The following is a 13,764-nucleotide window of genomic DNA, read 5'->3' on the forward strand; positions in this document are numbered from 1 at the left end:
GCTCTGTTGTGACCACTGATGGCCATACAGCAGTCAACATGTTAACACAAACATTTGTTTGTTTCAAATTTTTGTGGACTGTGGTACTAGGGTGCAGCCTATACAACCTCTCTGTAAATGTGGCCTTTTGGAGGAACAATATTGGACGAATGAATGCTGGTATTTCTCTAAATGGTACCCCTGCAATCAATAACCTGTGTGTGTTCCTGTTGCCTGTCAGTGCTTCTGCTATTCGGTGAGTGGTCTCATTAACTCCTGAATTTATTTAAATAATCATGTGATGTTTTGTGTGAGAGCAGGGAGGGGAGGGAGGTGTCTTCATTCAAATACCTTCTACATCTCTGAGCAATCCTCCTTGCACACAGCCAAGATAATTATATGAATCGTTAATATCATCATTCTGTCATTCTCAGCAAAATCCTGGACCAGTTCATGCAAAATTTCACTGTCCTTACAAAAATGTGAAGCCAAGTCTTTCATTTCTTTAGGTTCTGAACGAACAGCTGCTGCCTTCCAGCAACTTGTTATCATACAAAACAATGTAATGTACCGGCTGATTTAAAATCTGCATTTCCACTACCTATCCATTGTTTTAGAACCTATATGTTTCTTGCAGCACAATGAAGATTGACTGAGTCTGTCAATCTACCATGATTTGATATTCACAAGCCAGAGAAATCATACCTCATCAAATGACAGGATCAGTAGCCCATAAACTGAAATTTTCGCATCCCGTGTATTGATGGAACTGACAGAGAAAGTATTAAGTCCTGTCATTTGCTTGTCTAAATAATATTGATGGTAGGCATATTAGCATATCCAGTGAGCCAATACTGGAAGTCTGTGGCATGAAAATTGACATGAAGTCTTTGTTTGCCATTTCCTTAATTTTTCCATTCCAACGAGAAAGTTACATCACCTAGCAATCAGGCAAAAATTTTTGCTATTCATAATGCTGTTTATAAAATAAAAGTATTCCAAGTCTATTGTTTGTGTCCTCCCATGCACTCAACATCAAAAGTTTACACTCAAATCAAAATATATATGTGCTTTACAACTTCATAACATATCCTTAGAGGCATGGTCATTTTGTATTCACTTCCAGCTGAAATACTATTCAGTTTACAATAGAAACGAAACACTGACTGTTGTACTTCATGTTTCCTGCAGTTATTACTTTGTGAAACTTTAAAAGAAATACTGATGTCATCTTTTGCTTGATCCCACACACAATTTCAGATTAGGAAAATATTTAATAAATAGAATCAAACTTTTAAAAAATTGATTTTTGATCTTTTATTAAAATCAAAATAAAGTCTCCATATAGAAATATGCATGTACATATTTCACAAACAACTGTGTTTGCAGTAATATCACACTTCAATAACCATAGTTTGCTGTTTGGTATCACCCTAATACATGAACAACAACAATGTGAAAATATACAACACAGACGTGTGTGTTGTATTCAATCACAACTCAGCCTATGAAACATCATTAACATAGTTATTTCTGTATTCTATTGTCCATTAAAAATTGGTCAAATATCACAGTCTCTGAATATCAAATACGCGGCACTGTGTGTCATCGGAAACTGTTACCAGTTCTCGCCCATCCCTGGAACATAAAAAAAAAGGTAAGACAATAAAATCTGCACTTAAATGAAATGATACATTTATGTGCACTTATACTGAGTGTATATGTGCACCTTTGTTTTGGGATACCTACACAGATACACAAATGTCTAAGATAGAGCTTCGATGTCCACTCAACTGGCCAACTTCTTGATTATTCTGAACATCATATATTCGTACAGAACCATCTAAGCTGCCTAAATATGCTACAGGACTATCCTTCCTCCATACAATAGTAGTTATGCCGCAATCTTGTTTTGAGAATGAACGCAGTGCCTAAAATAAAAAAAATGGTCCATAATAAATTTAACTGTTCCAAATTATGCAAAGATGATAAAATTGTAATTAGTATTCATTGTGAATCCTGTAAAAATAAATAAATAATTTAAATATGTGTAACTGTTACTTATAACTGCTACTTGCCTGTCTGCTGACATCCCAAATGAATAGGCAACCATAACAATTTCCTGATATAGCAACTGGAAAAGATGGATTTTTGTAAAATGCAATTGTCTCAACACAAAATTCTGCTGGGTGATCATCATCTGCAGAGTCACCACCTGCACTACCAGAACTGTCCAGCTCCTTGGTGTCAAAAACACTAACTACCTGGAAAGAAAAATCCCATTACTGGGTCCAGTTTAACACAAATTAATGTACATCATTTCTTAGGGTTAGGGAGCGGGGAGGGAGGAGAGAGAGAGAGAGAGAGAGAGAGAGAGAGAGAGAGAGAGAGAGAGAGAGACTAAACATGTTTACATTATTCTGTATTATATCTTCAGGCATTAAAAAATGTTGCACAAATGTTTCTGAGATTTTGAGTTCACACACAGAAATTTACCGACCCAACCTCTGCAGAAATCATTGTTTGTCATTTTTATGCCTCTTATTTCTATAGTGTTTTCTGTCTAACTTTCTTCACTTGTGCTAACTTTACGGATGCGGTGAAAGCAGAGACCAAAAGCACATTGGTAGAGCAGAAGAAGGGTGTATGCATGTTTGTTGACACTTCCCAGTGATGATAGGCATATTGTTAGTGAATTCACCAGCCCTGGGACAATGAGATTTCACTTAATTAGCCAGGTGCATCTGCATACTACCACCGAGCGAGACGGCACAGCGGTTAGCACACTGTACTTACATTCAGGAGGATGACGGTTCAAACTCGAGTCCAGTCATCTGTGGTTTACCTAAATCATTTCAGGCAATTTCTGGGATAGTTCCTTTCAAAGAGCATGGCTGACACCCTTCCCCATCCTTCCCTAATCCAAGCTTGTGCTCTATCTCTAATGACCTTGTTGTCAACTGGACGTTAAACACTAATCTCCTCCTCCTCCGCATACTACCTACCCCACTAAATTGTTATAGATATTTTCAACAAGAAAATCTTATGAATGAGTGTCTTGAAGGGGGGGGGGGGGACATATTTTAGAAGCAAATCAGGAATGTTAGTTTTATTCGTAACAGATGAATAGATTATAAGCATAACAATCCAAGTATTTTCTTTCTGACTTTGTATATTACCACATCACTAAAATCCAAAGATTCAAAACATTAATTAAGACGAAAATGAACACACTCAATTCAACTCACAAAAACAATTTTAGTACAAAATTTCTATCATATCATTCACATGTTTGCCAACATGAGAATCTGCTGTTCAACAACTTAACGACACTTTTTTTAACTTTTTTTACTCTCTCCCGTTACATAGACTTCTTGGTGAAATAAAAGTAGAGTACAGTGTCTGAAAATAGATTATACTGTTTACTTACTCTTCCAGTGGCTGTTGTGATGAAAGCTACAATTCCATCCAAGTCACCAGACATAATAAGGTTGTCATCATGGAATGCATCTAATGCTGTGACACTACTTCTGTGTGCATCACCGGATTTGATATGTTGTATTACCTTGACTGACTTTATATCAAATACTTTTATTGTTCCTGACTCATACCCCACAACAAACCTTTTTCCTGTAATATGACAAACAAAATAAATATAAATTATCAGATTACAATCCTATCAAAATTATCAATAAGGTCAGAATTAAAAAAGAGGGGGGGGGATGAAGAGGGGAGAGAGGAGGGCAGAGGGAGGGAGGGAGGGATGGATTCTCCAGTTATACATGTTGTACTGTTCTATGTTGTATTGTTCTATGGATTGTAAGTACAAAGTGTTCATTCCAAGATTCATAGATTTCATTTTCTTCCTTTTTGTTTGCTGCTCTTGTTTATGTGATCCACTTTTTATAAACTGCAAGCAAAGGTTTTTCATACCTCAAAATCTTTTATTTTTACATTAATCATTAAAAAATAAAAGAGTGAACCTCGCCAGTCAGCAAAAGTTGGTAAACCCTTATTTCTCATCCAGAATAACACACATGAAATCACACGACACACCAATAACTATTTTGAAAGGTGTATGGGAAACTGCAAGATTCTTTTTTGGGAAACTGCAAGATTCTTTTTTAAGCTGCAGTACTCCTATGTGGTAACTTTGAAAAATGCAAGGTAACATACAAACTAGTAGCTGATCCAGCTTCATTACTGGACTAGTGGTCTGTTACTACTCTGTACAACCAAATCTACAAAACTGCTGAGTGATCAGCTCTGTTCCTTTTTCCTCTAAATAATCCCATCTAGCATGTAGTCCACTTTTTAGGACTTCAAAAAAATAAATTTTATTATTTAACTTTCTTACCTGGTGTCTTACCTGACACCACAGTCATCTAAGGGTGTGAAGTTGGGTATGCCATCTGTCAGTAAATCATGTAAATTTTGTTCTGTGTGTTATTGAATTTTAACTGTTTCTGTATCGTATTCTCTGAGGCAGAATTTGGGGACCAGCCCAGAATTTGCCCAAAAAAAGTGTGGGAAATCATCTTAAAACCACACCCAGGCTTGCCAGTGTACATGGCTGTTAATCTACCATGCATATTCAATCCAAGATCAGGCTCACTGCCTTGTCTCACAAACTAGCATACTGCACATTTCACTACACAAGCAGATCATGTACAAGCTACTTCTATATAGCTGTTTATTTGTAACAGAGATAAAAAACACTAAAACATAATATAATCAAGAAATCAAAAGCTAGTACTAATGATTGAGAGCACTCCCCACTTTGTGAATCCAATGTTCATTTGCTGTCAAAAAGTCTTCCATATCACAGGGTTCACTCAAGTTACTGCAAGCCAACAAGTGTTCAGATTCCTTCCATGCTCCAAATTCACAAAGTTCATCATCACTAATACCGCACATCTTCGAATTAATTTGGCACCTTATCACTTGTGTCTTCAATCTGTGGAGGGTTTTCCAAGCCCCAGGTTGAAGATAGCAGCCTGATGACAGTCTTCCTTTTGCTGTCCATAATCCTTCACGAGTCCGAAACAATGGATGCCAGCGATGTGTTTCTTGCTTTTTCTTTTCAATCTCTGCTACTACCTGTCATCTTACATTTGAAGGGGCTGCTTCCATCACTTGAAAGATCTTATCAATGGGTTGGTTTTAGCACCTTGTGACTGAGTGGCCCATCTCAAAGAGCTACAATTTCATTAGCAAGTGCAGAGTTCCTCCAGACTGGAGTGGTGTACTCAGCAGCTGAGAAACACAGAGCAAGGGAGGATGTGCGGAGGATGCTAGGCTGTGCTTCCCAGATGGTGTTTGTCAGTTTGCAGAAAGGGAAATGAGATGGACAGACAGATGGTTGTGAGCATGTGAGCAGGAGATGCACACAAAAATGGGAGGAGGAGGAGATGTGTGGAATATATGTGTCAAACACAACTCAAATCAAATCACAGGAAAAAAGCATAACAGACTGTAAGTACTTATGTCCGGGATCTCCTCCCAAACCCCAGCATTGATTGCAACCAAATTTGGCACACAAACTTCACGAGTATCAGCACTGTGTGGTTTATAACCTCGTTGCCATAATAGGAGTGGAGATATGGGCAAACGCGTGTTTCTTCATCACATACCATATAGGCTGCCCTGCAAGACAGGTGTGTTGTGTGGGAATATCAGTCTGCCTTATTGACCTGCTTTGTAGGGCAGTCACAAGTCAGGGGCAGGAAAATATTTTATAGCCCAACATGTGCGCTGCCCTGAATGATAGGTGTTTAGTGTTGGGGCAGTACAGGCCTGCCTTATCGACCTGCTTTGCAGGGCAGCCAACATGCAAGGGCCAAAAAAACAGTTTTCAAGCACACGATTTGTAGGCTGCCAGGTGCAACAGGCATATTGCCCTGCTTTATCGACATGTTTTTCAGGGGCTATATGTGCGGATGGGCACAGCTGCGGGAGGACAGAGGGGGTGGGAAGGAGGGGAGAGGGTGTAGCGAGATGGGAAGAGGAGAGAGGGGGGAGAGGGGCCAGGAAACAGAGGTGGGGGAGAGGGAATATAGAAGTGGATGTTGAGAGAAGGAGATGGAGAGAGGTGGAGGGGATGGCCAGAGAGGAGGAGAAGCAGATGGACAAAGAGAGGGAAATAAGATGGACAGAGAGAGGGGATGGACAGAGAGATGGGGGAGGAGAGGACGGACAGAGAGATGGGGGAGGAGAGGATGTTGCTCACAGTGTGGCTTCAGCTGCCAGAGGCTGCAGCCATGTGTGTGAGTTGGGTTTACGTGGGTGCGTCACCTGTTTTTGACAAAGGCCTTGTCGGTTGGCACCTTATACTGTGACAGTCTTTTTGTTGTGCCTATCTGCGACTCAGCAACATCTAGTTAGATAAGGCAGGCACGTGCAGAAGTGCCACACCCATTTCAACTCTCTGGCTTCATATCATGCCAAGGCAACCACAGGATATCTACAAATATGTATAAACAAATATAGGGTTATTCTAAATGATGGACTCATTTTCAAAAATTCATATGTAATCAAGTACAAATCCAAAATGAACAAGCTTTATACCAATGAAAAGAATACGTTAGAAAGATTTTGGCGGGCAGCGGTGGTGGGCGGTGATGGTTTCAGAAGCAGCCGGTAGAGATCGCGCGGCATATGGCCGTCATTCTGTTTCAATGTCAGTTGTGGGTGAGATGGCAACTGTGGAGCACAAGGTTTTCTGTGTTCTTGAGTTTGCAAAAAGTGAGTTGCAAATTGTGGTACAGCGGGCATTCCGTACCAAATTTGGTATTCAACCACCAACTCACAAAACCATTAGCTATTGGTTTAAGCAGTATAAACAGACTGGGAGTGAGTGCAAAGGAAAAAGCACAGGCCAACCGCATGTGACAGAGGATGATGTCAGACGGAATCAAGAAAGTTTTGTGCGGAGTCCCAGTAAGTCTACCAATAGGGTCAGTTGAGAACTTGGAATACCCCTACCAACTGTATGGAAAGTTCTGAGATGTCATTTGCTGTACATGCCCTACCGATTACAACTTGTGCAGGCTGTCAACTCCAGTGACAAATAGAAGCATCTCACATTTTGTGGTTATGTGCTAGCAAAGATGTTTGGCATACAGCCAAAGGTGGCCACGTTGAACATTTATCACATTTCTAATTATTAAATAATTGTTAAAAACTAATTAATTAGAAATTATTAAATTTATTAAACTGATATCAAACATCATGAAAAAACTTTGAAACTACTTCTTTTCACAGATATAATGCTTGTTCATTTTGGACTTTAACTTGAATAAATACAAAGTTTTGAAAATGAGTCCATCATTTAGAACAGTCCTGTATATCAGTCAACAGCGTACATTGTATATTATTTTTCTTAAGGTGGATGACGTACCTACAGATGTGCTTTTTCATTTGCATAATTCTCTTGTGTAAACAGTTTGTAACTGCTATGCTGTGGTCTCGAATACTGGGAATGGCATTTTTTGGATAGGGCACTGCAAAGACAGATTATATTACAGTAAAATCCCCCTTTTACACTTTTGAAGCGAATTAAAAAATAAAAAAAAGGTTTAAAAAGCGGGAAAATGTAAAACATGGGAAATAACATTTTAAGCAGGACAAGCTATGTATAGGATACCTCCTTGCATTTTCGCACTTTATGTATGAGATATGCACATAAAAGGCATCAAAAGACTTATCAGGAACTTGTTTATTATCTAATAAAACCTGCTGATGTAATTGGAACTGATAACTGTCTGGGAAGTAGTATGTTATAATCGATGTTTCTGAAAGCCTGCAGCTGTCATTCATTATTTAAATAATGAGATCCTGCACTAGCTACATATTTTTTCATGTTTAGCAAGATGCATTTTGAGAAGTTTTTCAGTATGTCGAGGGCAAATATGTACCTTTTGTGTGGTGTTTGAATATATGTTATTCTGCGCCTGTTGCATTGTATTCAACAGGTTATCAGGAACTGTGCCTCCTCAGTTATGTGGAACACCCCCCCCCTCCCCCCCCCCCCCCCCCCCCCCACCACACACACAAAATTACTCACACTGTGCTGTGTTTAAACTAAAAACATTTGAGAAACACAAAGTGCTACAAGTGGCCAAATGCCAAAATACGTCATATACGGTTCGACAAAGGTGTCACAATGATCAGAACAATCACGAAACTGTGTTTGCACTGTTGAGACAGTTTTTAAGTGGTTGTGATTGATCACGTTATCTTTATTTGAACAACTCTAGTTACTCCCATCAGCCACCACACCAAGTAGAGCGTGGCAGCGGCGGGAGATACAGCACAAATTGTTCCAACTTTTACACATTTACCAGTTGAAATCCACTGAGTAGAGTGCCCTGGTGTCAAGAAACTTCGTAACCACGCAATATTTGTAAACACTACTCGATGGCCAACATTATGCCAGCATCATTTTCTTCTCCACGAACATTTCTTCATGTGTAAACTGCGAGAAAATTATAAATATGCTGACGCAAAATCAGGTGCAAATTAACATTGTGGACATAGGAAATTTGACGGGAACAATAAAAAAATGTCGTAAAAAGTGGGAAAACATTAATTCCTGGAACGTAAAAGTGGGGTTATACTGTATTTCATTTACAATTACAGAATGGAACAATGAACACTCCACATCTGCACAGAGAGCTGAGAGGTAAGAGGTGGATAGAGTGAGGAGGAGGAGATGAAAACAAACACACACACACACACACACACACACACACAAACAGAGAGAGAGAGAGAGAGAGAGAGAGAGAGAGAGAGAGAGAGAGAGAGAGAGAGAGAGAGAGAGAGGGGGGGGGGGGGCAGGGAGGGCAGGGGGGAGGGGGGGCAGGGAGGGCAGGTGGGAGGGGGGCAGGGAGGGCAGGTGGGAGGGGGGCAGGGAGGGCAGGTGGGAGGGGGGCAGGGAGGGCAGGTGGGAGGGGGGCAGGGAGGGCAGGTGGGAGGGGGGAGAGGGGCACGAGGAGATAGTTGGCGAAGGGGAAAGGAGGAGATGAAAGGAAGGAGGGGGGAAACATGCAGGAACCATATGAAGAGTGTAGATAGGTAGAGGGTATATGGACAAGGATGAAGGTGAGGAGGAGATGAACAGAGGGAGTGTGAGAACAATATGGAAAGAGTAGGGGGGTTGAGGATATGGACAGAGACAGGTTGTGGATGACATGGACAAAGAGAGAGGGTAGGAGGTGGTGGACAGAGAGCTTGGGGAGAGGAAGAAGTGGAGGCAGAGAAGGTGGCAGGGGGGGGGGGGGGGGGGGGGGGGTTACAATGTGTGTGTTAAATACGTATGGGGGCAAAACTGCAGGGGAAAAATCAAGACGTCAAAACAAACATTACTTAGTTTGTTAAAAATCACTCATTATTTTTTAATTTATTGCTCAGGATCTTACCTGTTACATTACTGGCTACCTATCTGTCAACATCACTTACATACAAGAAATTAATCCTTCTACTAAGAAACAGTTTACTAAAAATTATTGTCAAAGAAACTTACCATCTGGCATAATAATTCCACTTTCTGTTTTCTCTCCAGATCCGGGAAGGACCTTAATTTCACCACTTGGAATTTTAAAAGCAAAGACATCACCAGTGGCAAATCCACAAAACAAAACATGAGCTGCAGGGTGCCATTTCATCCACTACAGGAAAATGAGAAAAATTATTTCTAATGAATTCCACAAAACAATGGAAAATCCAGGATGGAATGTAACATTAATTTCGTAAAACATAATCTACATGCAAGCCAATATTTCATAAAATTATTACATTCAGTCACAGTTAATCACGGTCTTTTTTTTTTTTTTAGAAACACATTTCAGATCATAATGCCCAACACTATGAAAAAAAGAAAGAAAGAAAGAAAGAAAAAAAGAACACCATATGGAGCCCACTTTAGTTACAATCAAATAATCTTTCATAAAACTCAAAGAAATTCTGGTCATACGTAAAAGCTGTTAGCGTCACCAATGTTAGTGTAGAGTCACTCGTGACAGACAGAAATGAAATCAAGGATAGCAAAGCAAAAGCATAGTGCTTAACGCTGTATTCAAAACTTCCTTTACACAGAAAAACCCACAAGAAGTGCCTCAATCTAATCCTCGTACCACTGAAAAGGTGACTGAAATAAATATCCGAGCCAGTGGTGTTGAGGAACATCTGAAATTGTTAAAATTGAACAAAGCTTCAGAGTCCTGTGGAATCCCCATCAGATTCTATACTGAACTCACAGCCAAGTTAGCTCATCTTCTAACTATAATCTACTGTACAGAATATTGTGCCCAGTGGTTGGAAGAGGGCACGTATCACACCCATTTACAAGAAGGGTAGGAGAAGTGATCCACAAAACCACCACCCAATATCCCTGATATCAATTTGTTGTATAATCTTAGAACATATTGTCAGACCAAATATAATGAGGTGTCTCAAACAGAATGACCTCCTCCATGCCAATGAGCAGGGATTCCAAAAACATTGATCATGTGAAACCCAAATCACCCTTTTCTCACATGAAATAATGATAGCTTTGGATCAAGGTAGTCAGGTAGATGCAGTACTTCTTGATTTTTGAAAAGGATTTGAATCAGTAATATATCTATGCTTCTTGTCAAAAGCAAGATCGTATTGGGTATCAACTGAAATTTGTGACGACTGAGGAGGCATTGGAGAGTGTGTGTGTGTGTGTGTGTGTGTGTGTGTGTGTGTGTGTCAGGTTATGTTGGATGGAGATTCACGGTCAAATGTAGAAGTAACTTCAGGTGTGCCACAGGGAAGTATACTGGGACCCTTGCTGTTCTTGTTTTGTATTAATGCCCTTCTGCACAAAATTAATAACACTGAAAGAAACAGCACAAATATTCAGTCAGACCTTGATAAGATTTCAAAGTGGTGGAAAGATTGGCAGCTTGTTTTAAATGTTCAGAAATGTAAAAATGTACATTTCAAAAAAAGAGAGAAAATGTAGTATCCTACAATATCAACAATCATAGTTGGAATCATCCAACTCGTACAAATAACTGGGTGTAACACTTTAAAAGGATATGAAATGGAACGATCACATAGGTTCAGTCGTGAGTAAATCAGGTGGTAGACTTCAGTCTATAGTACTGGGCAAGTGCAATCAGTCTACAAAGGAGATTGCTTACACATCATTTGTCCAACCCATTCTAGAATATTGCTAAAGTTTGTGGAACCTATACCAAATACGACTAAAAGGGGATTTTGAACTCATGGTGAAGAAGCTGAACTATCAGACTCTTGAAGATAGATGCAGCTTTAACAGGGTGTATACATAAACAAGAAAAAAAATTCCTGGATTTCCAGGTTAAAAATACACTTTCTCCCAGGAAAAAATACACTTTTTCGCGTTAAATGACGGTATACTCTACCTCGGAACTGTAAAACTTATGAATCCTTTGAATGGTTATGGTTTTATACACTTGCATAGAATTTCCCAGCCCTTAAAAAAAGAATTAAAAAAAAAAAACGTTTTGGAAAGATTTTTGACGTGCATCAACATATGTGCTGCATATTTTCGTATTAAGAAAGTATAAATTTGAATTCCACCAAACACCACATGTTAATTTCCGAAGCATTGAAATCGAGATTGAGATGTGCTTTTCCAAGCCAGTCATAGCTCATGTCATGTGATTTCGCCAACCGATGAAAGTGGATATTCAGAGCACATGACAGTGATGTCGTCAGCCAATAGCACTATCACTGTTAAGTAGTGTGTACACACAAATAGGAAAAGTTGCTGGTTTAAATTAATATACATAGTGTTGTTACAAGAAAAGCAAAGTTTTCACATATAATGTTGGTCTCTAAGATTAATAAGCTGCAAGAGATGCTTGCACAACAATGTTGATCTTTATTCTGTGTGTTACACTTTAATATACAGCACACAAATAATCCAGTAAAATTTTTAATAATGGCATAAATGTTTGATCTTCTGGGTTCAAAATTTGTCTAAATAATCATCCTCAAAGAGTTGATTTTTAAACGAGAGTCAAATGCTCTGGGATTTAAGAAATTCATTGTACATTCTTGCAGATAGTTCATCATGCGTTACAGGACATTTACTTTGAAAGTAACACTTTTCAAACAACCATTCAAAATATTTTCCCGCAACCTGTTAGAAATACACTATGTGATCAAAAGTATCCAGACACCTGGCTGAAAATGACTTACAGGTTCATGGCACCCTACATAGGTAATGCTGGAATTCAATATGGCGTTGGCCCACCCTTAGCCTTGATGTCAACTTCCACTCTCAAAGGCATACGTACAATCAGGTGCCGAAAGGTTTCTTGGGGAATGGCAGCCCATTCTTCATGGAGTGCTGCACTGAGGAGAGGTACCAATAACAGTCGGTGAAGCTTGGCACAAAGTCGGTGTTCCAAAACATCCCGAAGGTGTTCTAGAGGACTCAGGAATCTGTGCAGACCAGCCATTACAGGGATGTTATTGACGTGTAACCACTCCGCCACAGGCTGTGCATTATGAACAGGTGCTCAATCATGTTGAAAGATGCAATTAGCATTCCTGAATTGCTCTCAAACAGTGGGAAGGAGAAAGGTGGTTAAAACATCAATGTAGGCCAGTGCTCTGATAGTGCCACGTAAAACAACAAAGGATGCAAGCTGCCTCCATGAAAAACACGAACACACCATAACACATCCACTTCCAAATTTTACTGTTGGCACAGCACACACTGGAAGAGGACATTCACCAGGCATTTGCCACACCCACACCCTGCCATCGGATCGCCATTTTGTGTACCGTGATTCATCACTCCACACAACGTTTTTCCACAGTTCACTCGTCCTCCAATATTTACACTCCTTACACCAAGCGAGAAGTCGTACATTTACTGGCGTGATGTGTGGCTTACAAGTAGCCACTCTGCCATGAAATCCAAGTTTTACCACCTCCCGCCTAACTGTCATAGAACCTGCATGGATCCCTATGCAGTTTGGAATTCCTGTGCGATGGTCTGGATTACAACGCTCTTCAACTGTCGTCAGTCTCTTTCAGTCAACAGATGAGGTCGGTCTATGCTCTTTTGTGCTGTATGTATCCCTTCATGTCTCCACTTCACTATCACATCTGAAACAGTGGAATTAGGGATGTTTAGGAGTGTGGAAATCTCGCGTACAGGTGTATGATACAAGTGACACCCAATCACATGACCACGTTCGAAGTCCGTGAGTTCGGCAAAGTGCCCCATTCTGCTCTCACACGATGTCTAATGACTACTGAGGTTGCTGATATGGAGTACCTGGCAGTAGGTGGCAGCACAACGCATCTAATATACAAAAAGAATGTTTTTGGAGGTGTCTCGATACTTTTGATCACACAGTATAGTTTCGTTTCAGCAGTTGCCAGAGAGCACCAGATAACAGGCGTCACTGCACTTGCGCAGCTACGATGATGCAGGAAGCCAACATGTTCGTAGGTGTAAAACATCAAAAGATCTTACATTATGTCATAAAAGAAACTAGACATCACAGAATACTCCAAGAGCAGTGGAATTTCATGAAGCATACTAAAATGCATAATTCGGCTGTATGTGCAGATTCATATGTCCAGATTCAGATGTAAATTTTCTTGGAATACCAGTACTGTATTCTCATGTTTGTTTCTTTATCATGGCATAATGCCATACACGCTAGAAGATGAAAACACGCACATTAAATACTTCATTTCAAATAAATTGACTTCCTCAGCGGAAAAGATTAATAACAGCCAAATTTTTTC

The 13,764-nt window shown here is 39.9% G+C and overlaps 1 protein-coding gene across 2 annotated transcripts in view; it reads right to left on the reverse strand.

Annotated features, from left to right (window-relative positions):
* Positions 1-1,271: 1,271 nt before the first annotated feature.
* Positions 1,272-13,764, reverse strand: part of LOC126456782 (angio-associated migratory cell protein) — a 49,942-nt gene continuing 37,449 nt past the window's right edge. For both annotated transcript variants that reach the window (XM_050092563.1, XM_050092565.1), the window contains exons 5-9: positions 9,503-9,647; positions 3,410-3,609; positions 2,058-2,243; positions 1,729-1,910; positions 1,272-1,617 (exon numbers count right to left, since the gene is read on the reverse strand). In XM_050092563.1, coding sequence (XP_049948520.1) covers positions 1,548-1,617; positions 1,729-1,910; positions 2,058-2,243; positions 3,410-3,609; positions 9,503-9,647 — 783 coding nt within the window. In that variant the 3' untranslated portion in view covers positions 1,272-1,547. The remainder of the gene's footprint in view (positions 1,618-1,728; positions 1,911-2,057; positions 2,244-3,409; positions 3,610-9,502; positions 9,648-13,764) is intronic.

The sequence above is a fragment of the Schistocerca serialis genome, chromosome 2 (genome assembly GCF_023864345.2).
Source record: "Schistocerca serialis cubense isolate TAMUIC-IGC-003099 chromosome 2, iqSchSeri2.2, whole genome shotgun sequence".
NCBI lineage: Eukaryota > Metazoa > Arthropoda > Insecta > Orthoptera > Acrididae > Schistocerca > Schistocerca serialis.